Source organism: Perca fluviatilis, chromosome 20 (genome assembly GCF_010015445.1).
Source record: "Perca fluviatilis chromosome 20, GENO_Pfluv_1.0, whole genome shotgun sequence".
NCBI lineage: Eukaryota > Metazoa > Chordata > Actinopteri > Perciformes > Percidae > Perca > Perca fluviatilis.
This window is the reverse complement of record NC_053131.1, coordinates 11913896-11940792: the sequence shown is the minus strand read 5'-3', so window position 1 is coordinate 11940792 and position 26897 is coordinate 11913896. Positions and strand designations below refer to the sequence as shown.

At 40.2% G+C, this 26897-nt stretch overlaps 3 protein-coding genes across 8 annotated transcripts; 2 read left to right on the top strand and 1 right to left on the bottom strand.

The window, feature by feature from the left end:
- The first annotated feature begins 719 nt into the window (after window positions 1-719).
- On the top strand, window positions 720-7040 carry map7a (microtubule-associated protein 7a). 5 transcript variants are annotated; one of them, XM_039786829.1, is made up of 15 exons: window positions 720-1287; window positions 1973-2077; window positions 2251-2358; window positions 2455-2618; window positions 2731-2830; window positions 3021-3137; window positions 3379-3530; window positions 3680-3804; window positions 3911-4140; window positions 4226-4403; window positions 4529-4697; window positions 4826-4930; window positions 5182-5232; window positions 5376-5604; window positions 6167-7040. In XM_039786829.1, exons 1-15 carry the CDS (start codon window positions 1182-1184, stop codon window positions 6175-6177), a joined length of 1950 nt encoding a protein of 649 aa, XP_039642763.1. In that variant the 5' UTR covers window positions 720-1181; the 3' UTR covers window positions 6178-7040. The 5 variants fall into 5 exon arrangements, with proteins under 5 accessions (XP_039642763.1, XP_039642766.1, XP_039642762.1 ...); XM_039786828.1 differs by having other exon boundaries at window positions 728-1287; window positions 3355-3530; XM_039786831.1 differs by having other exon boundaries at window positions 729-1287; window positions 2284-2358.
- On the bottom strand, window positions 6879-11911 carry ankar (ankyrin and armadillo repeat containing). Of its 2 annotated transcripts, none has more exons than XM_039786834.1 (13): window positions 11673-11911; window positions 11029-11145; window positions 10273-10392; window positions 9992-10111; window positions 9713-9832; window positions 9349-9557; window positions 9221-9266; window positions 8994-9127; window positions 8642-8779; window positions 8412-8526; window positions 8117-8251; window positions 7524-7649; window positions 6879-7369 (listed from the first exon to the last, which is right to left on the bottom strand). In XM_039786834.1, exons 1-13 carry the CDS (start codon window positions 11872-11874, stop codon window positions 7236-7238), a joined length of 1716 nt encoding a protein of 571 aa, XP_039642768.1. In that variant the 5' UTR covers window positions 11875-11911; the 3' UTR covers window positions 6879-7235. The 2 variants fall into 2 exon arrangements, with proteins under 2 accessions (XP_039642768.1, XP_039642767.1); XM_039786833.1 differs by having other exon boundaries at window positions 11678-11778.
- A 512-nt stretch (window positions 11912-12423) lies between these two features.
- On the top strand, window positions 12424-26563 carry ahi1 (Abelson helper integration site 1). The gene is made up of 27 exons (XM_039786769.1): window positions 12424-12502; window positions 12914-12993; window positions 13566-13684; window positions 13823-14406; window positions 14514-14602; window positions 14721-14907; window positions 15554-15746; window positions 15829-15924; window positions 16014-16199; window positions 16419-16571; window positions 17787-17919; window positions 18141-18264; window positions 19415-19644; window positions 20310-20416; window positions 20520-20638; window positions 21007-21137; window positions 21228-21368; window positions 21866-22062; window positions 22157-22202; window positions 22354-22406; window positions 22871-22988; window positions 23308-23366; window positions 24208-24273; window positions 24362-24524; window positions 24619-24704; window positions 25635-25723; window positions 25891-26563. Exons 2-27 carry the CDS (start codon window positions 12984-12986, stop codon window positions 26069-26071), a joined length of 3660 nt encoding a protein of 1219 aa, XP_039642703.1. The 5' UTR covers window positions 12424-12502; window positions 12914-12983; the 3' UTR covers window positions 26072-26563.
- The last annotated feature ends 334 nt before the right edge of the window (window positions 26564-26897 follow it).

Here is a 26897-nt window from a genome sequence, read left to right as displayed (position 1 = left end):
TAAAACCAATCATAATTGTCATGGGCGGCGCTAAGCTCCACACAGAGCCGCTGTAAAATAGTCATGTGAGAAAAATCTCAGATTGGACAGATAGTCTAGCTAGCTGTCTCATTTTACCCTGCAGAGATCTGAGGAACAGTTAACCATAGTCCTCATAAATCCACTGGAGTTTAAAATTCCAACACAAAGAAAGCAGAAGGAAACAGACATTGGTGAAAATACATGCATCCGGCAAAATTTCCTGCGGCACCGGAGCAATTCCGGAAGTGGAACGTCAAGGATTTAGACTAGATATTTCTTAACTTGAATATAATTTCAGTTGTGAAGAAAATGAGTTTATCTATACTGTACATAAAAGTTTTTCGTTTTTGAATTTGATCGGGCTTTGGTCATTTGGCCCTTAAAAAAACATTAACTTATGTGATTGTAGCTGAAGCCATTTAAAGGCAAGGCTGACTTCAGCTTGTTCTCCAGAAAGAAATATCTCCATCTGGTGGTCATACCATTTAATTCATCACGGAGGAATGATGGGTAAAAAAAAAAAAATAAATAAAAAAAGCTCAAATATTTGCCTCATCTATTGAGAACACTGACTCCATCAGAGCGAGTTAATGTCCAAGCAATGTATGTCACTGAATATTATACCACCGTTGTCATGGTAATTATTCATGAAGACAGGCTCTCAGCTTTGCTTCCATTTTTTTTCCTATCTCCAGGAAACGCTGCATCCCTTTGGCCACATCCATCTAGCAAGCAGGCAGTGTGGTGGGGGAATTAAAGTGACACAGCTATGTTCTGTGAAAGTAAAGCAGAGCAGCTCACAAGGGTGAGATCTTTAAAGGGGGAATAGCCTTTTAATAGACAAGCCTCATTGAGTATCCTCTTCAGAGTTCTATAGCCTTAAAGAAGACAGGAGTTAATTTGTGGATAACCTTGAATTTATCTCTAACCCTTTGGACAGGGGGGTGCTTTGTTTATATGCTTTTCTCTCTATTGGTTTATAAGGCACAGATGAACAAGCATCTGATGCAGAGGGTACTTCTCCGCACAGCGCACTTGGAAAGCGACCCGAAGGCATCTTGAAATAGAAATTCAAAAGGAGGAGGGAGAGGAGGAGGAGGAGGAGAGAAAGGAGGGGGCTTTAGAGTGAGAGCATTGGTATTCCAGGCTCAAAACCTAGCATGGCTGTGCAGAAGAAACACTGTGACATCCCTCCATCACAGGGACCTCTTTCTACACGTACCATCGAGAGCCAGAAGAAGAGGAATGGATTTGAAAGAACAGGAGGTTAGTCGCGGTTATCTTTGCTTTTGTATGGTATCTGATCAAAACAAGCCTTTCCTTGAAGCAAAGCCAGAACGACTGTAGATCACAAACCAAGGATCATCTGCTCATATTGATGACGCAGGAATAGGATATATACAGTACATTCCCTGTGAGAAATAATTTATCATTCTGTAATTGAGCATGGATACCATGAACATGAGGAAATCAGGGGGCATCTGTGGACAAAATACACATTGAATAATCAGCATCCTGATATTATGAAACCCTAAAGTAAATACATCCATGTGATTTTTCCCCCCTTGTGCATTTATACAAATAACTTATCAGTCTTGTGTGGTGCCTTTATGTCTTGACCTTTTTCGTTGCTTGTTTTAGTCATCTCCATGAGGACTGATCAGGTGCTAGCCTGTTCTCCGAGCCTTTTATACGCAGGCAGTTTATAATGGCTGTTTCATTTGCAGCTGACCCTAAGGCCATACCAGTTCATTTGGAACAATATTCTTCAAGCTTATTTTCACATCATCTGTTGTACCAAAATATGCATTTACAGATAGTAGAAAATACAAAATATCAAAGGAATATTGTGTGTCAAGATTATGAAAAATAAAACCTGGAAGAGGTCAGAGGTATTGCTCTTATTTTTTTTTATGAATAACATGCTGTCATCCCCCCCCCCCCCTTCTAGACAATGGTGGTTATATCAAACCAAATTCACAGGCAAAGAAAGCCGCCTGTTCTGTCAACAAGGCTGCCGAAATCTGTAACACAGCCACCCCACGGGCCACTGCAGGTTTGATACAGCTCTCACATTCACTTTTCTTATTTTAATCAGGCAGCTGTCATCTTATTTGAATATTGGATAATGACTTTTAGCATTTTCCTTTACTTTTACAGACTTGTCTAGATTTTGCTTGGATGTTTAATATAACTAATAATATGTTTATGCGATTTATGGCATCACAGCAGTGACAACAAAGTATCATTTTGCCCATGTAGTGGCTAATGGACTAAATGTTGACGAGAGGCTGAAAGCGGCACGGGAAAGAAGACAGGAGCACCAGAAGTTACTTGGTATGTGACACTTAATGTATTGTCCTCAATTTCTAATAAGATAAACATACATAACCCAAGTTATCTATATATACTGGTTCACTTTTTCCCCCCCAGTGTTTCGGGAACAGGGCAGGCTGGAGCGGGAGCAGCGGGCCAGGCGATACTATGAACAACAACTGCAGGAGCGCAAGAAGAAACTCCAGGACCAGAGGCTCAGAGAGGAGCGGAAGCGTGCTGCTGTGGAAGAGAAGCGCAAGCAGAGACTGAAGGAGGAGAAAGTGAGTTTTGATGGTGGAAATGAAAAACTTTTATTTTTTTAGTAAAGGCTGATGCTTTCACAGCTCTGGTGTTGAGTAACATCACCACTAAAGCCTATTTTCCTGAATTAAGGAGCGATATGAGTCTGCAGTGCGTAGGACAGTGGAGAAGAGCCAAAAGGTCCAACAGAGCCTCAGTCAATACTCGAGAGGAAGGAAGCTCACCAAAAATAGTAAGTAGAGATAAATGTGCTTTCTTTTTTTTCCCCTCTCTTTTAACATAATCTTTCTAAACTCATAACACCATACTTAACCGTATCTCTTCTCTGTGTAACATATCTTAACACAACAACTCCTGCAGTGCCTTATCTTTTTTTATCTTTTTTGCTGCCCTTAAAATGTATATACTGATCAATATGGTAGTTCCACGTCGCCTGCCACTGACAACCTGGGAGAAGAACTTGGTCAATCGCCTGCTTACCCCTACATACTCTTATCTGGCCAGGAGCAAGAGTGCTGGTTGTCAGTCAGGAGACCAAGGTACTCTTCCCCCATGATAACAGAACGCAGCCTGCTTTAACATTATGGCAACGCAATGCTAATTGTTTGTAGTGCATTTGTAAGATACTACTACGACTAACCAACTGCTCATTTTCCTCTCTGTTTTACGCGCTGCTTCACAATTCCATCACTGTTTCCGTCATTTGTGCATATCTCCTCCAATTTCCCATAATTATGGCACAAATCACTGCCTCAGTTGTCCATGTTTGTCGCCGTGCAGTTTCATTCCACTCCATGAATTCCACCACCACCACCACCACCACCACCACCCCCCCTCACAAACCCCAGCACCATTCTGGTTCAGCCCACCACTGGCCATCTGCCTCCCCCAGGCCTAACAACAGCCAGCACAGAAGCATCAATCTGGCACAGGTAATTCTAGCTGTTCCTTTGGTATCATATTTTTGGGATCGCCCAGCTGTCTCTCTTTTCAGTCAGATTTTTGGACTCAAAGATGAGAAAAATTCTGTAAAAAATATATATATGTTTCTGATAACCTTTTCCTTTTCTTTTTGGTTTAGATCACAACAGCAAGACAGCAAGATACTAATAAGAAGAACTCAAATACCAGATCTCCTGCCGTCAACACCAGTTTGAAACCTGCCAAAGATACACAGAGCAGAACAACCTCTCCCTCACCTAAACGGTAGGTCAAATGTTTGACCAAAAACATCCGCTGTACATTCATGACATAGTAACAGTAATCTGAACAAAGTGGGACATCTCATGCTCTCTTCTACTGGATCTTAAAGGACCCTCCGAAGATCGGTCAGCAGACATTCAACCCCGCTGCAGCTCGAGCTCCCACCGGTCCCTGAGGAAGATGGTGCTCTTTGTAGTTCTGCCCTCTCTCCTGGTAACTCAAGGCCTGTCAGGACATCACAAATGAAAATGAGGGATGAAAATCCACCAGAGGCTCCATGTTCGAACCTGCCCGACAAAAAGTCAGCAGCTACAACCAGAACCGCTGCAGGATATAGAAGTAAGCTAGGGAAAGGCCTAAAACAAAAGTGCAGTATTTAAAGTGGCATTTAATGTGTATTGAAGTTGATATTATTTCTTTTCAGGTCCCCCCCAAACGCCTCCTCATCCAGCTCCACAGCCTCCTGAAGTCACATGCAGGCCTTCGGCTGGGACTTCAGACCCAGGGGAGGCCTCACGTCTCCTGGCTGAAAAGAGGAGAGAGGCCCGACTACAACGGGAGAGAGAGGAGCAGGAGCGCCTGCAAAGAGAGGAGGCCGAAAGGTAACAAGCATGTCCACCTACGAGGCAGAAAGACTGCAGTAGCAGGCCATTAAGACTGTTGTAGTGCAATTTGATTATTTGATACGATTTGATTATTGGACATACATTTATGAATTTATGTCCAGGCGGAGTCGTGAAGAACTGGAACGCAAGAGGGCAGACGAGCGAGCCCGACAGCAGGCCGAGGCTCAGCGTCTCATAGAGGAGAAGATGAGAAGGGAGGAAGAGGAGCAGAGAAAAGCTGAGGAAGAAAGAGCTCAGGCTATGAGGGAAGCCACCCTTCTGCAGAAACAGGTGGGAACTGCAAACATTCCTCAGTGCATGAGGGAATTTGCAGAAGAAACCACCTCTGCACCCACAGGTGTCCTTGTGGATGCTTTTTGTGTATTTTAACTCCTTTTATGTTTTCTCTGTTTATATAGAGAGAGGAGGAACAAGCCAGAGAAAAGGAAAAAGCAGAGCAGATGAAACAAGAGCGAGAAATACTTGCACAGAAAGAGGAGGCGGCGCGCCAAGCAAGAAAAAAGGTGACATTTTTGACAGTTTGATTAAAAAAAAAACCAACTTAATCCGTACCTATGTATTATCTGTGTTTATAAAAATAAATGAAATCAAAAGTAACTTTTGATATAAAACAACCTGACTGCTAGATTGTTTGTTACCCCATGTGATGTGATCCTGCGATTATGTCGCATGATCTTGTGATATCGCGAGAATCCATCTGCCGTGCAAGGTAACATTGTGACAGCAATTTAATAAAAGCTGTTTTCTTTTCCAGCGACTTGAGGAGATCATGCGGAGAACCAGAAGGACAGATTCTCCTGATACGGTGAAATTTACTGTTACGTTTTTGTAAAAGTACATTGCCCCTGGGCTCTTATGACGCACATCCAGTATTCACTAATAAATAACTAACTTCTAAAAGCGTGTCCTTGACCAAATTAGTTATTCCTTCTTTTTTTTTAAACACAGAAATCTGTACCAGTGAAGATTTTGCCAAATGAAGCCCAACCAAAGGAAAACACAGAGCCTGTGCACAATGGCACCATAGAAGATGTTGTCAAGCTGCCAGTGGGGACGAAAACCTCACAGCTGGGGCTGAACAACGAGGAGGACATGGTACCTGTTGTGGCCTTCAAAGAACGCAGGTCCCTCAGGACTCTCACAGGCCTGGAGGAAATTCAGACCCACCAACGAGCAGGTGAGACACAACCAGCAGATCACTTAAGAACACTTATCCTCAGGGTGGGAAATTAACACCAACCACCCGCCAGATTCTGATAACTTTTGGCTCTGCCTAGTGCCTTTTTATTTAGAAGTCAAGCACCTTACGGACCTAGACACTCACTGACATGTCCCATCATCTGTCATGTTTGTTACCAATTTCGGTTACAGACCACACAAATAGGAAGTCATTTAGGTTGGTGGATTTCCTACCATGGTGGTCTCTATAGACAATATTCAAATCAAAGAGGAATAGTGTGCACATCCAACATAGGTACATGAGCAGGACAAAACACAGCAGCAAAAGGAAAAGAAGCACTGAAAAAAAAAAAAGCTCTTCATCAAATGTGCAACTGCCTCTCCTTTTTTCTGTAGTATCCCTTAATAAAAAGTCTAAGAGTGGATCATAAATGTACTACTACTACTACTACTACTACTACTACTACTACTACTACTACTACTACTACTAATCTCTGAAGCTGCTCTGACACCTTTTATGTAATATATTTTTGTTTGTCTCCCTACTGTGCATTCTTCAGAGGTCATCTGAGCACCTGCGAAGTGGGCAGACGTTTAAGGACTTTGTTGGAGAGCTGTGATTTCTCTGTGAAACACAGGAGTTACTGCAGTACAGCCATTTTGCTGCCCTTCGGCACCTTTAAAGAGCATGTAAGATTACAGCCTTGCCTCTCACCGAGGACGTCAGCATTTGGTCACTTTTCTGTGTGTAACCAGTGGCACAAATATTGTTAAGTTATTTATTACTTTCTTCAGTACAGCAGGTTTCTGAACTAGTAATGACTATCCAAAAACCAGTAGATGTAGACAGTGGTAAGAATAGTTTGCTGGCGAGTGTTGCCTCTGTACAGATACTAGGAATAGCCATTCTAACAATCACAACATATGTTAGCCATTTCGCTTTTTTGCTTATTCCTGATATTTCTTGCAATCTAAGCACTTTTCCCTCCTCAGTTTTGTCACTGTGGAATTAGAATAGCTTGAGTGGTGGTTTGCGCTAAGAACACAAGATTTTAGGTTGTTGGTGAAAGTTCCTTTCATGATTTAATTCCTAATTTATTTTGTGAAGTAAAGCAATCACGAATTTCAACGCTGCTAAGGAAATTAGTTTCCAAAGACTTTGCTTTAGTTTTGTGAGTGTTTTAGAGAATACAATGCACAAAGCCTTTATTGCACTTGACAGTTGCTTTGTTTGATATTGCGCAACCACTTTACAAAGGAAAGTCTGAGGCGTAGGAGGTTAAATAAGTTTATTAATAATAAAAGTATATCAAAAAATGTATCTGATCATCAATATTTGATCTTATAGTTGAAGTATTGCTTATAGCTATCACTTGTTAACCTGTTAAAGTTTAAATATATGCCATATTTCATTAAAGTTGAAACTATGCTGCATCTCTGCCTTGTTTTTGACTTAATTTGTTAACTCTGAACATAAAAACTCTGAAATAAAACACTATAAAAAACAACTATAAAAAACAACTATAAAACAATATAAAAATGTTCTGCTTGTCTATACAGTGCATTAATGTAAAAACTGCTTACAGTCCACACTTTGCACATCTCTCAGTATTTGTTGTGCTGACGGAGTCAAGGGTTCACAGAAGATGGAGAAAGGGGCTGAATCATTTGCAGCAGCCGTCTGGTTTCCTCCGTCTGCGCATGCACCTTCCAGAGCTGAGCCTCCAACTCACTGTTAGCCAACAGAGACGAAAAGTCTCCATCTGCAGAGGACGACAGCACAAAATAGGCTAAGAACCACTGAACTGCAAAGCCTGATTATTCTAAATTTGCTTAGGGATAATAGAATGATACGATAATTCAAATGGCTGCAGTACCCTCGGTTGATTAATAAGTAGGTGTACAACAAATACTAACCTTTCTTGAGGTTGAATATTGTGGCTATGCCAAGCTGCTGAAACTTAACATCTTTATTTTGGAGAAACACCAACAGGTACTCCACCATGGTAGTGTAGTGAGGTCTCAGCAACTGGACCATCTCCCCTAGGTGAACAGTAGAAGACACAGAATATAACTTAAAGGTCCCATGACATGGTGCTCTTTGGATGCAAGGTGGAGGGTGGGGGTGTGGCCTTGACCAACTGTCACTTTGCTCGTTTGAAAGCCATGATGCCTCTCTCTCATGGGTGGGCCAAATTCTCTGGGCGGGCAAAGCAGAGAAAGGGGAGGTAATCTTGCTCCTTATGACCTGATAAGGAGCAAGATTCCAGATCGGCCCATCTGAGCTTTCATTTTCTCAAAGGCAGAGCAGGATACCCAGGGCTCGGTTTACACCTATCACCATTTCTAGCCACTGGGGGACCATAGGCAGGCTAGGGGAACGCATATTAATGTAAAAAAACCTCATAAAGTGAAATTTTCATGCCATGGGACCTTTAATGTAATAATATAAAACCAAACTGATTTTCTCATGTTTTCTATCAGCAATTAACACTTGCACATAACAGTACCAGTCATTTCTAGTTTGCTGATGATGGCCGCACTGTTGTATGACAACCGAGGATTTTGTATTCGTCCCGACAACTTCACAAGTCTTGAAACTTGCTCTGATGTTATTGTCAGCGACATGTTAGACTTAGGTGGATCTGAAATAGTGACAAATAGTGAAAGATTATAAAAAATATTTATATAAAATAGAGATCTTATTATGTCATTTGCGTTACATTTCACAGCAAAAAAAATTAAAACAGAACAGACCAATACTAGTTGATGTGGAGCTAGGTCTGGCAATACTAGACTACTCACCCAAAGTGGTGAGGTGATGTAAGCATGATGTCACATGCAGCACAATGTCATCTGATAGGGACTGAGACAGAAGAGCCCCGAGGAGTCCTGATAAACACAGACTTTCCATCACAGCCTAGATAATGATGGGATTAAATAAAGCTTTAGGAGTGTATCAATCTGGGGCACCATGCACAGACAAATCATGTTTTTACAATTGACATGAAATCCTGAATGCAGCCTTGGTGTACCTGTTGTCCCATGCTGGAGCTACACAGTTCAGTGATGATCTTGCAGCTGTGTATGATAATGACAGAGCTGAATGTGTGATGATGTAGCAGCTGGCCAATTTCATCCAACAGTCCTTCATTTACCAGGACGTCCTGGAACTAAACCATGGAAATATTATCAATATTAGGATGTAAACAGAACAGACGCCTTATTTTATTTTTTTCATCCAGTGATTAATTATTAAAGTACATAAAATGGAGTGTGCAAAAAGAACATCAAGTTATTTTCGACCACTTCACAGCTGTAACACATCACAAATGGTTACCAACGTCATCATTATTATGATCCTGCTGACCGTGTAGGAAATCGTACATTGTTTGGTGGGTGTGCCGACAGTGCAGACAGTAGCGTTATGGCTGACTCTGTCCACACAGGAGAAGAGGTTTTCAGCAGCGCCTTTAGAGGCAACACACAGTCGAGCTCCATCAGCTGCTCCTGAATAAGAACTACACTAAAAAATAAATAAATAAATAAAAAAAAGACAAACAGCATCTGCTTTGGGTATGGCATCAGTATTTGGCTTCATTGTTTATAATTACCATTCTTTGAAAGGGTTTTTAGGCATCTGCATGCTTGGGTTGAATTCTGAAAAATAAATTCAAAAAGATTTTTATTTAACATTGTTGCTGATTTACTTTCAATCTCAGCCACTAAAGTTCACAATTACCTTTTGCACGGATGACGACATGAGTGTCAGTAGAGACTTTAGCAAAAAATGACCCCCAATGCTGAGCAACTTTGGATGATGCTTCTGGACAGCAGCGATATTGCACAGAGCGGTGCAGCTGTAAAACTGAACCTCTGAATCTGAGGACTGCAGCAGAAGTATCAGGACAGGAATGGCCCCTGCCTGACATAAGATCCTTGTCGACCAATCTAAAAAAAAAAATAATAAAAATAAAGAGAAGTGAATGTTCTGGTTTCCATGTTATGTTCAAGCAAAATAACACTGGAAAGAACATGAAAACAGCAGCTTCGAGTTTAATACAAAATATATGAACATTCAGATTTAAAAAAGGACATTATCCCACCTGACTGTGTGAGATGTAACAGAGCCCAGGTGGCGTTCTGTTGCACCTGTGGGTCGTAGGATTTTGCTAAAGCCAACAGTGGCATTATTCCATCCACAGTGACAGCCTCTCTGTTTGATTCTGTATGAAAGGAAGAAGAAAAAACCTGCACAAAGCCAATCTAGACATAAATACAATGGTATGTTGCGTCTCTGCAGTCAAACACATTTTAGGCGAGCCAGGGTGAACTATCAAACTATTTAAAGACTTGAAGACAGAGTCCTTCCTGTCCATACAAACCTGAGGAGGACAGCATGGTGACGCAGGCACATAGGTGAGACTGAGCGGTGGCATCCCCAGACTGGAACATTTCCAGTATGGGCACCAGCATCCCCATTTCAATCACTAACTCTTTGCACACTGAAATCAGATTTCATGGACAGCTATTACAAACATCTGATCCACATAAACTACGTAACTTCAGCTGTGATGCATTGTTTTTTAAAACAACTTAAAGAGGAGAGAGTAAGGATTATAAATCAAAAAGACAATACTTTAAATACCTGATTCTTGTCTCTTACCATTATTCTTTACCAACAGATTGACCAAGGAGAGAGAGATAGTCTTTTGCACATCTAGGTCAGTTGATAAAAGTAAGGCCATGACTGGCTCCATGAAGACATCTGGTAAGGGCGATTTCACTGGAACACACCAAACAAAAAAGAATAAAATGATGAAAAGACACAAATCATTGCTGTTGAAGAAGCAAAATTTCACAAGTCAGTTAAATTTCTTGACGCCCAAAGAATGATCTACAAGTTAAAACGCAATCTTAATTAGCGGTCAGTCTCGCTAGCGAAACCCACATTTTAGTTTTAAACATGAAATATGTGACTGCTGGTTGGTTTAAAATTCAAGCCCTAAAAGAGATATCTGACCGTTGCTCTATCAACAACAACCATGTAAACTATAGGAATCTGTCAACTGACACATTTATGCATCTGATATATATAGTTCATGCTTCTGTTATCACTGTATCATAGTAAAGGATATCATACTGTTGAATTTCAAAGTTAAATCTATTTATTATAGCTTCATAATGACACTAAAGCTCATGCATGCTGGAAATGATTTGCCAAGTGCCAACCCTAGAAAAAAAAAATACAGTTGAAAATTTGCATGATACCAGTCGTCCGTTAGAGTTTATCTCGACAGTGAGTGATATGAGAAACCTGAAGAGCAAACAATAGTGTCATTCTATGCATCACTGATCTGTAGCCATTGCTATAATGAAGATAGTCAAGCAACATAAAAATCAGTTTGAGTTCTTTACTCACAATGATGACTGAGATGTAAATAATACATGGCTGCAGTCATTTGGAGATCAGTGTTTTCTGAGGTCGCAAGTCTGCTCAGTGCTTGTAGATTCCCCGGATTAAGTAGAGTTTCATCATCTAAGAGAAGAAACAGATTAACAATAATGAATCTCCCAAAACTTGAGTTGATCAATGATTGATTTTGTACATGTGTATTTGGGTATACGTGCAATTTAGTGTCCCAAATTCCCCATACAATGTCCTTAATTAATTATGAACCTGCTAAAGAACCTGTGCTACCCTAACCCTACCCTTACCCTTAACCCTAACCTTAATCTGTCTCAAATAAGACCCTCATAAATATATAAATAATTTGTGACACTAAAGTCCACGTAAGCCGTGTATTTGTGGAAATACCAAGCAGGAGGGTTTCTATAAACTACTTTTATGATATGATACAAGGAGAATTTGTTTTCTAAAGAAACAAATACACTGGTGATGTAACTGTCTGCTCTTCTCATTTTAAACTGCAGATTTATATCAACTGGGTAGACTTTGTCTCACAAATTTAATAAAAGACAAATAAGGTCTGCACATGTGTGTTTGTCCTCCACAACAATGCTAATGTCTACAACAAAGAAAAGGAACGGCTACAATGTTCCTACCGTACAGCAGGTGTAAAGAGGGCAACTCTTGCGTCCTCTTCCTCAGTAAACTCCCGTCAGGTGTACTCCTAAAGCAGGTGCACTGAGAAAGTTCCCTGAAAACGTCCATCATTTTTTGCTCAAACTCGCTGCAAACCTTCCTTAAATGAACAGTAAATTCTTTAAGCAGTCGGGAGCATTCTTCACAAAAGCCAGAAGCCATGGCCACATCTTCAGTATAAAGGCATGGCACCTGCAGATTTCACACAATCTGCACATAGACACGCCTACTGGTCTAGAACGTCACGTGACTGTAAGGTAAATTACAGTTTTTTTTTACAATACATTTCATTGGGTTACAGCCTCCTCTCTCTCTCTATCTCTCTATCTCTATCTCTATATATATATATATATATATATATATATATATATATTCATTGGGTTACAGCCTCCTCTATATATATATATATATATATATATATATATATATATATATATATATATATATATATATATATATATATATAATGTATCTGAAAATTCTTGGGTAGTTTTGTGTGTTCTAATTGTAAAAAAAATGTATTATATATATATACATATTTTTTTAACAATTTGTTTACAATATATATATGCAGCTGCGCCACGTAAATAAGATGCATTTTTTATTTTATGTTATTTCCATGGTTAGGCTTGAGAGATTGCTTAAATCTCATTGGTGAATTTGTTGTTGTTGTCTGTACGTCACAAACATGGTCGCCACGCTCCGCCCTCACGTTCACCCCTGTTGTGGTTGACTTGGAAACCATCGCAGCGTCGTTGGGGAAGTTGGAGGACAGTACAATCACTGCAGGGTAGATACACGTAGTTACCCTTATTAAACTCATATCAAGCTATTGAATGCATCTGTGTGGAATATGGTTTGTTTTGAGGCTCAAACGGTTTATTGAAGAAGCTAAATTTTACTGTACGAAACGTGGTCGCTAAGTTAACAATGCCACTTATAATAGCTAACGTTAGCACATAGCAAGCTAACGTTACCTAGCTAGCTAGCGATTAGCGTTAACTGTTGGCGTCTCACAAAGGTTGCTTTTCCTAAGATTGTTTTAGCCTCATCCAAGCAGATAAAACCAAAAACACGATATGGGATTGTTCCATTTTTTCCATCCAAATTGCTAAACTAATTGTGCACGTTACAAGCGTATGATGATCCAGCAGAGATTTTGTGTGCAAGCGGTAACGTTATCCCTGTTTTTTGTTTACAGGATGAAAGACTTCCCCCCCTGGATTACTCTTACTTTGCACTCAGCATGAGAGACATAACGGTGCCTGAGGATGCCAGCAGGTGAGCTGTTCTGCTGTCCCCTAACGTTAAACACACCAGTGGTAGAAGAAATAATCAAATCGTAGTAATACCACAGTGTGAAAATGCCCCGTCCTGCAGTACAAATTGTAACGTCACAGAAGTAAACTTGAAGTATCCAAATTAAAAGTTCTTTCTCCTTTTAAACTCTCATATTATTATATATATCATATTAGTGGTTATTATGTATGCAGTGGAAGCAAGTAAGCATTTTAATGTTGTAGGCCTAGTTGATCGAGGTGGGGGCTAACTATTTTACACACGGTTGGGTAGTTTAATCTTAGTTGAAATTTTTTTGTATATATGTAAATAAATTTAGTGAATTAAAAAAAAAAACACCTGAAATGTGGTGGAGGAGAAGTAAAATGGAAATACTTAAGCGCAAGTACCTCAAGATTGTACTGAAGTACAGTATTAGAAAGCATTAGTAGGAGTAATAAATGCACCCTTCACCACAGCATCACACTTCTTTGATCACATAGATTTAGCTGATCGTCCACAGCCACGTTGCCCATTAATTATAGTGTAGTAATGACAGTGTAACCTTTTTACAGGTGAGAGTGATGACCGGGCAAAGACCCGGGAAAGATTCAATGAAGTCTTCAAGAAATACTCTGATTCAGAGAAGAAAAAGTTGAAGAAGAAAAACACGGAAAGTCAGGAGACTATTGTGGTATGTGTTCTAAAAGGTTCAAATCACACCTGGTTCTTTAGTTAATCTCCTTCATCAACACTGCAAAGTTATGCAAAAAAAAGTGGCCGACCGAAACATTTACATTACTTTGCTCTCCCTTGCCCCTGTTTCTTTTAGCTTCAGAATCTAAAAAAGAATCTCAACCTTGAGAAGGACATAGAAGAGGATGAGACCATCCTCCAGAACACATATCACCCCGAACAGGGCAGCCCTCGCTACACCAAGAATAAACGAAGAGAGAAGGAAACAACGGAAAAGGTTAATATCAACAACAGTACACACCAAGAAGAGACTCCAACGTCAAAAAGCAAGAGGAAAAGTAAGAGGGAGCTTCCCTCCCCCCCTGTACTTGAGGATACCACAGGTTACATCCAGCAGGATGCGGATGCTTCCAATTCTGAGATTGCTTTAGAGCCAGATGATGTAGGTGGTGGAAAGGAACCAAAGAGACAAAGTAAGAAGGGGAAAAGCAAAGGAGAAACAGAGACCAAGGCGGAGAGTCAGGTAGAGGATGCAGGGGAAACGCTGCTGCATCAATACCAGCAGCAGATTGCACAGGAGGAGCAGAGCACTTTAAAGAAGACAAGTGCCAAGACTGAGGAAGACAGCGTTGTCTCCCAACATGTTTCGCTAAATAATGATGTTGGAAAGAAGAAAAAGAAAAAGCTGAAATCTCTTATCACACAGAAGTCGGAAGTAGGGTGTGTATATAGATTTGTTGTTATTTTTTTACATTTAGTAATAACGCTACAGGCTACAGTGTCTAGCAGCATATTGAAGTAAGATATAATAATTTTTGGTCCACTAGGGATGAAGATGAAAATGCTGACCAGGATGCTGATGTGGACAACGAAACTGAATCCAAGGGAAAGAAAAAGAAGAAGAAGAAAAAACATGGTAACTGGATGTTAATTGTCAGGCACATTCATTGTCATGCAATCATTTAAAAATCCACTAAAAAGTCTGTACAATGTTGATGAATTTCATGTTTTTTTTTTAATTTCCAATTTTTCAGTTGTCAGAGAAGAGAGTGAAGCTGAGGCAGAACTACCACAGAAGCCAACATTTGATGACAGCCTTGTGCTGGGAGTGTACATACACAGAACAGATCACCTCAAGACTGACCTACTGATCTCACACCCCATGGTGAAGATACATGTTGTCGATGAAAGCACTGGACAGTATGTGAAGAAAGAAGACTGGTGAGAAGGGACGCTCTGAGACACACACATTACTGTAGTTTAGATCAGTGTTTAATTCAGTGTTCCATTGTGTTTTTACATCACTATTGGTTTGATAACAATTGTCTTTCCATTGTCACATAAATTCTTTCTTTGTAACTGTAACTTGTAACATTTGGACCGTAGCTATTTGTGTGTGTGTAGGCATGCTCTACAGTTATGTTAAAATGTCATTTCAAAGGGAGTAGAGTGTGGTGAAAACTAGGGCTGCTCCCTCTTAGTCAATTAGTCGACTAATCGGTCATTTTTGTCTTAGTCCACTTAGATTTCTTTAGTCGATTAGTCACGTTTTATGCTTTTTTCATGATGAATGACTTATTTCCGAGCACATCTCTGGTAAACACAAGAATTAAAGTGGTGCTTTTGCATGACTCTTTGCGGAGAAACTCAGATTTACAGATCTGTCGATTAAATCAACTAATCGATTAGTCGATACAATTGAATGAGTGTTAGTCGACTAAGAATTTCTTCAATCGAGCACAGCCCTAGTAAAAACCTTTTTTTGAATGAACATAATTTACTGCAAACTCCCTAACTGTATGGCTTCAGTTTCAGTATTTTTACAGTATGTATTTGCTTGAAAATTAAATGTGTCTGTTTTTCATAGCCATCGGCCAGTCTCCTCATTTTATGAGCAAGAGAGCGTTGACCACATTCTCCCCATCATGACTCAACCTTTTGACTTCAAGAAGAAGAAATCCATCATCCCTGAGTGGCAGGAACAGATCATCTTCAATGAACGCTTTGGTTACTTTGTTCAACAGAATGATGAAAGCCCCAGAGTTATACTCCTCTTTGAAGTAAGAGACAGTTTATTTCTACATAGTTGGCCAATTTCAATGTAGCTGTAAATAATTGTTCCTATTTAAATGTTTCGTAAAGATCCTGGACTTCATAACCATGGAAGAAGCAAGAGCGAACGCTGATGTTGACAAGCATACACGAGGATTCAGAAAGATTGCATGGGCATTCCTCAAGGTGCTATATTTAACTCTGGTCATTTAGAATGAATGTTTTTGAACTGTTGTTTTTAATACTCGTTTCACAATTTTACCCGTATCCTTTAGCTTGTCGGCACAAACGGTGTGCTGAATATCGACAGTAAACTTCGCCTCCAGCTCTTCTTCCCTCCACCTCGGGCAAAGAGACAAGCAAAAACAATTGAGGTGGTCGAGTGGTGGAGGAAGTACCCCCGAATCAAATACGCATCCACCCTTTATGTTACGGTGAAAGGCATTAAACTCCCTGAGCATGTAAGTTAGTTATTGCTTTATAGCTGCTATTATTGTATTTTTTGTCTTTATAATGAATCCTTTTGTCCTACATTTCTACTGTAGGTATGGAGATATTAAAATAGTTGATGTGTTACATATTAATAGTGATACTGTAGATTATGTTGTTTTAGATATTCTGGTGTAAAGTCAAGCCCCACGAGGATTCAGTAATGTGTTGGGATGGTTATTGTTCTGCAGGTGGACCCCAGTATGCGGTCCATGATGGCACTGCAGGAGGAGAGGGGTAGCACCTCCTACAGTGACCTGCAGAATGAGGTCACCAAGAGAAGCCTGACGCAGCATCTGGACAGCAAGCTGCCAGCCTTGAGATGGAGCAGGCTGCCCGGACAGGTTGGTGGAATCAGGAATTATTATTTGATGTCAAAATAATATCTTTATCATTGCAAAATATAACTCGTAACAGTCTTAGCTACTCATTCTTATAAGCTGGTAATTTTTTTTTTTTTATAATATTCTCTGTTCAGTGGTATTATTACAAATCATTCTTGTGGATTGTTTAAATGCAACACATCATGATGATAGGGGTGGTAGGGTTCATTGTATCAACAACACAGTTCAGTTTAGTTCAGTTTTATTCAAGTTGAAAGACAAGTACAATCATAAGACATAATGCAGATATGTGAAATGGGATACCCTGGTAAACTATTTCAAGCTTGTGTATAGGGGCCCAGACACTAGCAAATAATACACATTATATATACTGTCATATTGTTTAGATAAAAAAGGAACACGTATTATACAATAACGTTAGAACCTACAAAACAAAAACCTAACCCTCCGTAAGTGGTCCCAAGACATTTATTCCATCAGTCTAAGCATTGGTTAAATAGATAAGATGCAATAAACATAAACCTATAACAAGCAGTAGAAATAAAATAAAGATTTCAGAGTCACTACTTTAGAAGTCCCCAGCCGTTTAGAGTATTCAAGATTTAACATATTTTAGTAGTAACTGTTGTCTTAGTCTCTTTTTTGAAAGCAGACACAGACAAAGACATTTTTTATAGTGTTATCATCCTCATTCCAGACCTGTGGCCCTCGGCAGACCACACTAAAGCTTGTGCATTTCAGTTTCCCATTTTTTACCGTTAATAAGATGCATTTTCCTTGTCTTATATGTACGCGAGGGAGAGTAGATTGGAATGAGGTCCCAAAGTACGTCTACAACATTATACAGGCATTGTGAAAGATATTACATTCAGCTAGCTTTAGAAGGCATTCAGACTTCAGAAGACACTCACATGCTTGTGTTTGCATTAAAGCTGTTTCTGGTCACTGTGATCATTCCTCATTCCATTCCTGTGCAGTGATCCCTTCTTAATGTAATGTCAGTATACGAGACGGGAGACCAAATCCACCAGTCCTTGTTGGATGTAACGTGACTATGATGTAAAGTTCAGCAGATGCTAACATGAGGCTTCATATATATATATATATATATATATGGGCATGTCAGTGTTGTTTTAACACAGACTTGAGCAAATGTGAACCTATCCTTGAAACATGGTTGACTGCACAAGCCTTACCAGTGTTCCTCTGTTAAAGGTCTGTCGGATTCCTAACAAGTCCATGCTGACACTCCGTGGCGGTCATATTGGCTGCTTCACAGTGCTCTTCTCTCATAGCGGGACGTTACTGGCCACTGCTTGTGCTGACAGAGATGCTTTTCCTGTAGTAGGTAAGCAACACTCATGGGCAACACCTTGTCTGTGTAAAAGTCCTCCTTGTGAGGCTCCTCTTCACTCCTCAGCAGAAAGCTCCAGCTTATTAACTTGCTGTTTATACACATTAGTCATAACCAGCTCTGGGGATGAACTCAGAATTTTACATCTTCCAAGCATATACAAAAAATGAATAAATGCACTGTTAAAAAATAAACCTATTCATTTACTGTTTCAGTGTATGAGATTCCCTCTGGCAAGGTTTTGGCTGGCTTCAGTGGCCATCTCAAAATAGTCTATGATCTGTGCTGGTCCAGAGACGATCGGAGCCTTTTGTCTGCCTCCTCTGATGGAACTGTCAAGTAAGTTTCTGTTTGTTAGATGGAAAAAAAATAGTGAGTGAATGAAAGAGTTGGTGTCACAGTGAGGTGTCACTGCTGTTGACTGAATTGCTTTAGTCTCACATTGCCAGACCTACCTCCACAGTGCTGTGCAGTAAGGTCTGGCTACACCATACATACATTCTAGGATAGGAGAAAAAAAACCGCTCTGGGTTGTTTGTATTTCTTTAAACCAATCACAATCGTCTTGGGCGGCGCTAAGCTCCGGGCACAGCGACGGTGGCTCTCCAAAATGGTCTCAGGTTGAACATTTGCACCCTGCAAAACAACACGCCACATACAAGTTAACTGTTCACACAATACAGCAACGTGAGCTATTTAATTTAGCAGGAAGCGTTGTTAAACGTAATTTGCTCTTACCAGTGTATCGCCGTGTGTATTTAGTCCATAGCAAATCCTCTCCAGTCGGTCCCAAAACGTCCCAGTTAGAGAGTAAATGCAGTAAACATATTCTTTTTTTTTTTTTTTAAGATAATTTTTTGGGGCTTTACCCTTTATTCGAAAGTGGACAGACATGAAAGGGGGAGAGAGATGGGGGATGACACGCAGCAAAGGGCAGCAGGTCGGACTCGAACCCTGCGCCGCTGCAGGACTCAGCCGACATGGGGCGAACGCTCCCACTGGGTGAGCCAGAGGCCGCCCCGCAGTAAACATATTCTTTGTAAATCTTAACAATCGTTCACCTAAAGAACCAAGGAGGCCTGCTTTATTGCACAATCCAAATTTTCTTTAAAACTTGCCTTTTTCAGCACCTAGCTTGCTAGCTCGAACCTCGAAAAAGGTTGTTGTTGTTTCCCGAAGCGAAGGGATTTTGAGAACGTCAACACAGAGAGCAGAAGCGGAGGGGCAAAGCCTGACATCCGGAGCGTGGCAGACTTTATCCTGGAAATGTACTTCTGTTGATCCAGACTAGAATTGCTGTAATAACTGTTTGCCGTAGCACTTCTAGGGGGAGTAAGTACCCTTCTTAGTATGTCTTTATGTTACCAGTGACACAGCATGTTTTGGGCTGTTGTGATTGTCTGACTCCAGAGTATTATTTAAAGAACAGACTCTATTTACACAAACGAGTTGTTTGCATTATTTAATTTTTCTTGCCCTCCTCCCTCAGAGAGTGGAACGTGGAGAGGCTTCAGGGAATGGCCCAGAAGGTGCTCCCTCATCCATCCTTTGTGTACTGTGCTCAGTACCACCCCACAGCCCAGAACCTGGTGGTAACCGGGGGCTACGACTCTCTGGTACGAGTGTGGAGGCTTGATGTCGACTATGTGAATGGCCAGCTGCTGCAGGAGTTTGAGGGTCACAACAGTTTCATCAACTCAGTTTGTTTTGACTCTGAAGGTATTGTGTTTTCATAAACTGGCGACCTGTCCATGTTGTGTGCCACCCAGTGCATGCAGGGATTGGCCCACAGCCAACCGTTACCCTGCACAAGTTATGAATGAATGCCAAGAATTATTCCCCTGAAGTGAATGATAGTGTTTATGAATAATGTTACATAAAATAGCGCTGTGATGAGCCTTGATTAAAGCCTTTACGCATGAAACTTACATATGGCTTGCCTTAGCTGTTGAACTATTTTCTTTGTTATGTCAATTGACCACCAAGATGGATTTTAATATACAATTCATAGTCATAAACCAAAGTCCACAGGCAGTGGCACTGAGAGGAAGGGGAAAGTGCTCTCAGTAACTTCTGAGGACCTGAGAGATCCTCCAGTACTAAGCTCATGTAAAAGAAAGAAAAACACATACACACACATACACATACAGACACCCCTTGAAACCACTGGAACTGGAACACTGTGTATGTGAGCATGCCTGTGTGCATTTCAGTACATTTCTGAGGGACATTATATTTATACTACTACTATCTGTTGTAAAGAAAATTGTGGCGCTCTGTGTTTATGAAATGTGACGGTTGGCTTCTTTTATAAGGAAATGAAGAATGTTCTACTTTTGACTTCTCCTAACTGAAGTTCCTTTCATTGTATTTGTTGTAATTAGGAAGGAGAATGTTCTCTGCAGACAGTACAGGCCTAATCCTTGTGTGGAAAACTACAGTAAATGACAGCAAGCGGCATCCGCCATGTCATCGCTGGTGTATAGAGAAGGTACAGGAGATGATATTGTACATACAGTATACTTTAGATTTGTCTGCTTGTGCAGTAGAAACCTGTAAAGAAATGTGAATTTCTGCTCTTTTTGTCTTGGCAGAAATTAGATGAGAGTGACCTCAGAGGTGTCCCCATCAACATGCTGCAGCTCCATCCAAACGGGCGGTGCCTGCTCATCCATGCCAAAGACAGTGTCTTGAGGATGATGGACTTGAGAATGTGAATAAGAGGAGACATAACCTAAAAAAGAGCCATCTTTAATTACAGGAAACAGTGACCTCTGTTCAGATTTTTGAGTGTCGCTGCAGGTTTTGGGGTTTGCTGTATAGCCACTTCATTTACCCAGTGCTAAAATGCAGACAAAATAAGCTGATGTCTTAAGTCTCGCTTCAAACCATAGTCACTGTTTCTCAAAATTACAGATAGGACTTTTTCAACTCAGGGGAATGTATCATCAAAATCATTTATGAAACCCATTGTGTTGCACAGAAAATAATTCTTGTTACAGTCCAAACACATACATATTCTTTGTTTAAACTTAAAATATACATGATCCATCTTTTCAACAATGTATCTGTCCCTTTCAGCCTGGCTGTGAAGAAGTACACCGGAGCCACCAACTACAGAGAGAGGATCTATAGCACTTTCACGCCATGTGGGAACTTAATCTTCTCTGGTAGCGAAGATGGGATGGCATATGTCTGGAATACTGACACAGGTGAGAATCATTTATTTTGTTTTATCGTTTATTCAGTTTTAAAAGTATTCTGCACAGTGGCTCCAGCTGTCAGTTGTTCTGTCTTCTCAGGTGACCAAGTTGCAGTCTACTCTGAGCTTGGTTACTCCACTGCTCTCCACAGCGTGTCATTCCACCCTCACGAAAACATGGTTGCTTTCAGCGCCTTCGGTCAGAGCCAGCCTGTCCACGTGTACCTCTACGATCGCAGAGGTTTGTTTGCTTTTTTTTTTGTGTGCGTTCAGTTTTTATGCTCCACATATTTGGAACAAACTCCCAGAAAACTGTAGGTCCGCTGCAACTCTCAGTTCTTTTAAATCTAAGCTAAAGACCTATCTTTTTGATGTTGCTTTTCTTTAAATAATCTATTAACTTTAATTTCTTATACTGCACTGTAACTTTTATTCTTATACTACACTATCAATTTTATTCTTGTCTTTTAATGTTTTTAATTTGTTTATTAATGTTTTTAAATTGTTTTTAACTGCTCTTTAATGTTTTATGTAAAGCACTTTGAATTGCCCTGTTGCTGAACTGTGCTATACAAATAAAGCTGCCTTGCCTTGCCTTGTGTGGATGCAGCCCCTGAATCGCTAATTAACTGCGCTCAGATCTGGATGTTATTCAGTCAGCTGAGCTATTTGATTCCGTTGATACATACAGGCGTTCAAATACAAACTGAGCTTAGACTATCATGCTGTATCACACAGTTTCCCAGCTGGAGGTTCACAATATAAAAGCTGCGAGCAGATCCATATCCACAAACACCAGAACCATCAGAAACACACCTGACCCACCAGCGTTACAGGACAGGATGTCTGCCGCTTCAGCCATGGATCAGTTTGCACAAGCAACAAGACTTGCATTGAAAATGCAGTGTGTTAAGGAGCAACTGGATTCAGTGCTTGTAAATATTCATCTTCTATTACTCTGAAATAAGTATACAGAGAAATACAGAAATTCAATATACACCAAAACTCACTTTCTCAAATCATTTTTAGGAACCACATCTGAGGTCTTCAACTTCTGGATACATGTATGAGCAAGGTACTGTATGTGTTTCAGATTTCAAATCTTGTGGAGTTTTATATAATGGACATGGTGTGCTGCATTTCATCTTGATTGACATGTTTTTGCAACACTGCTGTCCCTTTTATTTACATGGAAAATAATCTGCTTTTGTGTGTTTGGTTTGCAGACAAAATGGGCCGTTCTCACACAGGGAGGAGCTTCACAATAGATTCTGGCACAGTGAGTTTATGATTAGTACTCCTTTGTAAAGGTGATGCAGCCTGTCTAGCCTTTTACACCAACATTGATTTTGTCCTGTGTAATCTCTTTCTAAACCTCTAATATATACAGTCTATGGTCTAAACCAGCTTGTTCTTGGGTTTTTGTCTCAAGTGCTAAGAAAGGAACACACCACAGAAACAAGTCTAGAAAGTTATACACTTTATTTTTTAATGATTAACTCAAATCTTGATTAGCACAGCATTACAGAAGTGCATTGAATTTCCTCTGGGCCGTTTATTTACCCAGGTAATTCTGCTGGCTGCAATAATGCATTGTGTATTATCTTTAAAGTTGTATTTAATCTTGGCCTTAAATTGCATTAGGAGACCTGAGCAGGTCTACCCGAAATAGTTATGAAATTACTGCTATTCTGAAATGAAATAAATTGCTAGACAACTCATGTCAAGCTTTTTTCTTTTCAGACGGGATTAAATGCTTCGTTACCACCTCCGTCTCTCCTGTCGCCGCACTCCAAGCTGCAGCTCTCTGGTTCTCTAGCGGAGCAGCTTATTCCTCAGGCACCTCTGAGCACCCAAAACCGTGAGTGGCTTGTTACACTTAATCACGCTGTTATTTGTCTTTAACCAATGAATGGCTTTACTGCCACTCTGTGAGGTCAAATACTTTCCAAGATTATAGCTGCACAAAGCATAGCATGTGGTGACCAAGACCAAATGCTTCCAGCATTGTGGTCTAGAGTCTCCTGAAGCATGTACACCATACACAGAGACAAAGATGGACCGCTTGTGATTTTTACTTGTGTACGTAAGTGATTTCTGTAAACAAAAATCACTGGATTGTGTTCCAGTCCAAGGTTAAATATTTATCTTTAATCTTGCCTTTTTTCTTGTAATTTCAGGCGGGTTCAGTCCAGTCGGTCAGCGTCTAAAAGGAGCGTCATCTTTCAGGCTACAGACGGTAAGGCTGTTAACAGTGTATCTCTTCATGTAATACTTTTAATGATGTGTCTTTTAGTTTTTTTTCTTTGTCACCCAAAGCTTAACCACACATTACTGCACGATTAGTCAACTGCCAACGGGGTCCGCCAAATATCATATGTCCACTAGTCTGGAGCAACGGAAGTACATTTCCAGATAATTGCCTAAAAGGATGTCCCTCACCTTCCGCTCTCTGTGTGTTGCCGTCTCAAACTCTGTTTGCTTCGGGAAACGACAAACTTTGAGCTACCAAGCTACACGCTGTAAATGGCAAGTTTTAAAGAAAATTTGGATCGTGCAATAGGTCATGCCTGCTTGGTTCCTGCGGGGAATGATTGTAAAGATTTACAAAGAATATGTTTATGCCATTTACTCTCTAACTGGTACGTTTTGAGGCCGATTGGTTGGGGATTGCTGTGGACAAAATACACACAGCGATACACTGTAAGAGCACACTACGTTTAACCATGTATTCAGCTAATTTAAATAGCTCATGTTACTGTTAACTTCATTTAATATTGTATGTGGCGTTTTCTTTTGCGGGGTCCAAATGTTCCACCAAAACAAGTTCCTTTACCGAAACTATTTAGCAGAGCCACCGTCGCTGCGTCCGGAGCTTAGCGCCGCCCAAGACCATTGTGATTGGTTTATAGAAATGCAAACAACCCACAGCGGGGTTTTTTTTTCTTCTATCCTAGAATGTTTGTGTGGTGTAGCCAGACCTTACTCCACAGCGCTGTGGAGATAGGTCTGACAATGCAAGACTATATGTCCACTAAAGTTGCTACTACAGGACTAAAAATGTTCTTTTTCTCCATCAGAGCCTTCCTGACCACATTTCTTCAGGCATCAGCGTGGAAACAGATTCTGCCCCCGTTCAACAAGTAGTGAGTATCCACTCCAGTTGCGAGCTCAGGCGCATGCAACCTTTCCCCTCTCACATTCAACCCCTCCACCTCTGTGTTCCTCTTCCAGGTGGTCTCTCTCTACGACTACAGAGCTAATCGGTCTGATGAACTGACCATACAGCGCGGTGATGTCATCCAAGTGCTGTATAAAGACAATGACAACTGGTGGTTTGGGCGTCTGGCCAATGGGCAGCAGGGATATTTTCTAGCTTCTTATGTAGCAGATCAGGGTAAGTGAATTGAATGTCTTGTGACACACCTAGTGGATAATGTCTATGAAACGTCCAAATGTGGTGCAAGATGCTGAGTTATTTTATATTATAGGAGATTTCAATGAAGAGGTGACTCAGTCTGTAGAGGCACACGCAGCCTTGTCTGAGGGGACTGTTGAGAGGTCAACACCAACCAGGGTAAGGAGACAGAATAATACAGTGGTGTCTGTCCTGGATTTTATTTTATTTTTTTATTCTTTTATCAGTAATGAATATTGGCTAAAAGGTGAAACGGTGTGGCTGTAACAGACATACAGTACATTTCTTGCGCTCCATATGCATGTCTTCTCTCTCTTGTGTCTATGGTGCCTATTTTTCTGTTAGGTAAAGTGATACTCCTTAATCTTTATTTTGACCATCAAACATCCTTGTTCACAATTCACCGCTAAAGCACCGCTGTGCCAAAATACAGCCTCACAGAGCTTTGAGCATGGCTGTAGACTCCTTGTGTCTTTTCCTCCCTTTATGGTTGGGTTTTTGTGTTTATTATTGTCACCCAACAACACCTGCAAATACTTTAAGGATGTGCATGTGCCTCCTCCTGATAAATGCCTGAGCTACAGTGGAATTCTGATTCTGACAAGTTTTCACGACAAAAGTCAATTCTCGCGCACACTTATCACCTCTGCATTGAATTACTTAAAAGGAGTTGATGTTTCTGTCACAAGGACCTTTCTCAAGGCCAAGAGAATGGACTTTTTCTTTGCAACTGAATCTTCAGGGGAATTGATTCCCTGCACCATGGAGACAAAGCAAGTGGTGTACGTGTTGTCTGCAACTCAATGTGTCACATCATCCTTAAAGACATGTCAATAGTCATTATCAATCAATCCATTTTTATTTTCTATTCTGCGACAAATAGAACGTTCTTGCTCAGCTCAGATCTTATTTTGTCAAAACTATGTCAAATCATCAGCCTACAGTGGGTGAGTGAAATACTTGGGGATTTTGGGAAAAGTATCACTCAAATGTATACTTTTTAGTGCATAAAAGAGTGCATTATGATTGTGTTCTAGATTTAAGATGGATTTTTATTTTATTTGATCTCTTCTTCCTTACTTTTCCAAGGTATCTGCTGCAATTAGTTCTTCTGGGGAACTGAGGTTTCTGTCTGAGCCGAACCTTTCTGACACAGACCCTGAGTTGACTGATGCCAGGTGAGAAGCTCGCTGTGCTTAAACCCTCCTGACTACATTCACAGGGTCATGGTTACTGAACACTGCAATGAGGCTCCAAGTGTTGGTTTTCTTAATATAATAACTGACATGTGATATTACGGTTTGGAAATGCCGAATACTGATTGTGAATGATGGTTTTCCCGCAGAGCTAGAAGGAAAAAGAAGGTGAAAAAGCCAGGAGTCCCCACATCTTCATCTCGAGCCACATTTTCGGACGCAGATGCTTCCGAGTCGCTGAGCAGCAGGAGGAGAGGCAGATCCACCGACAGACCTCTCCCCACGAGACCGACGGGCCGGGCTAATGGTGCCTTCGAGCCCGATACATAAACTTAAGACTAGAGTGCTTTCACCTTTATTATTTTTTTCTTCATACAAATGCATTTTTGTAATGGTAGTAAACTCTAAATTTTTTTTTTTTTTTAATATATTTGAACAGTCAATATGCCCTGTATTGTACTTAATACAGTTTGATCAATGAAATGTAAAGATTTGTCCACAGAAAAAAATTGTCTTTGCATAAAGAATTGTGCAGTTTTAGGGATATTTATTGGCGTTAGCATGAATTGACTTGTGTATGTGTACATTTTTACTGATGATATACCTAGAAAACTAAATTTCTATAATATTGTAGTTTTATTTTCTTAGCCTGTAAGAGATTAACAAAGTTTGTATATGCCACTTCTTCACAGCGGTATAAAAATACAGATTGTTAATTTCCAAATGTTTTGTTAAACTCTTTCTATAAATCATATGTAAAGTCAAACTTTTGATATCTAAAATGTTTAAATAAATATGCTTAAGGGCTATTTTGATTATGTATAGTATGCGTTTCATTTTTGGAACGGACCTGAAACGATGCAAATAGGATACCAAGTAGTCTGCTTGTTGCTAGAATTTTAGATAAGTATTTGAGTTACCTATAAATTAATGTTAGTGTGTATTTTCATTTCAAAATTCTAACATCAAGAGGATACTTTTTTTTTTCGTGACACTTGGAAATTATATTAGAAAACACCTAATGTTTCAACAAGTGGACAACTGGGTAACCTTATGACATTTTGTCTGTCAAATAACATACAGTAAGCAGGCTATGCAGTGCATGATGTCAGCTGAGGTTAACTTAAACATCATGCCACTTTACTAACTGTACACA

What these genes read in the sequence shown, in the direction of transcription:
- map7a (XM_039786828.1), top strand. Translation starts at nt 1,182, where the DNA reads ATGGCTGTGCAGAAGAAACACTGTGACATCCCTCCATCACAGGGACCT. An exon ending in AGAGACTGAAGGAGGAGAAA is followed by an intron (nt 2,619 to 2,730) that starts GTGAGTTTTGAT and finishes TCCTGAATTAAG; the next exon opens with GAGCGATATGAGTCTGCAGT. An exon ending in ACCTCTCCCTCACCTAAACG is followed by an intron (nt 3,805 to 3,910) that starts GTAGGTCAAATG and finishes TGGATCTTAAAG; the next exon opens with GACCCTCCGAAGATCGGTCA.
- ankar (XM_039786834.1), bottom strand. Translation starts at nt 11,874, where the DNA reads ATGGCTTCTGGCTTTTGTGAAGAATGCTCCCGACTGCTTAAAGAATTT. An exon ending in AAAAACCCTTTCAAAGAATG is followed by an intron (nt 9,128 to 9,220) that starts GTAATTATAAAC and finishes TTTTTAGTGTAG; the next exon opens with TTCTTATTCAGGAGCAGCTG. An exon ending in GCTCCAGCATGGGACAACAG is followed by an intron (nt 8,527 to 8,641) that starts GTACACCAAGGC and finishes ATCATTATCTAG; the next exon opens with GCTGTGATGGAAAGTCTGTG.
- ahi1 (XM_039786769.1), top strand. An exon ending in TGGATACATGTATGAGCAAG is followed by an intron (nt 22,203 to 22,353) that starts GTACTGTATGTG and finishes TTTGGTTTGCAG; the next exon opens with ACAAAATGGGCCGTTCTCAC. An exon ending in ACCTCTGAGCACCCAAAACC is followed by an intron (nt 22,989 to 23,307) that starts GTGAGTGGCTTG and finishes TTGTAATTTCAG; the next exon opens with GCGGGTTCAGTCCAGTCGGT.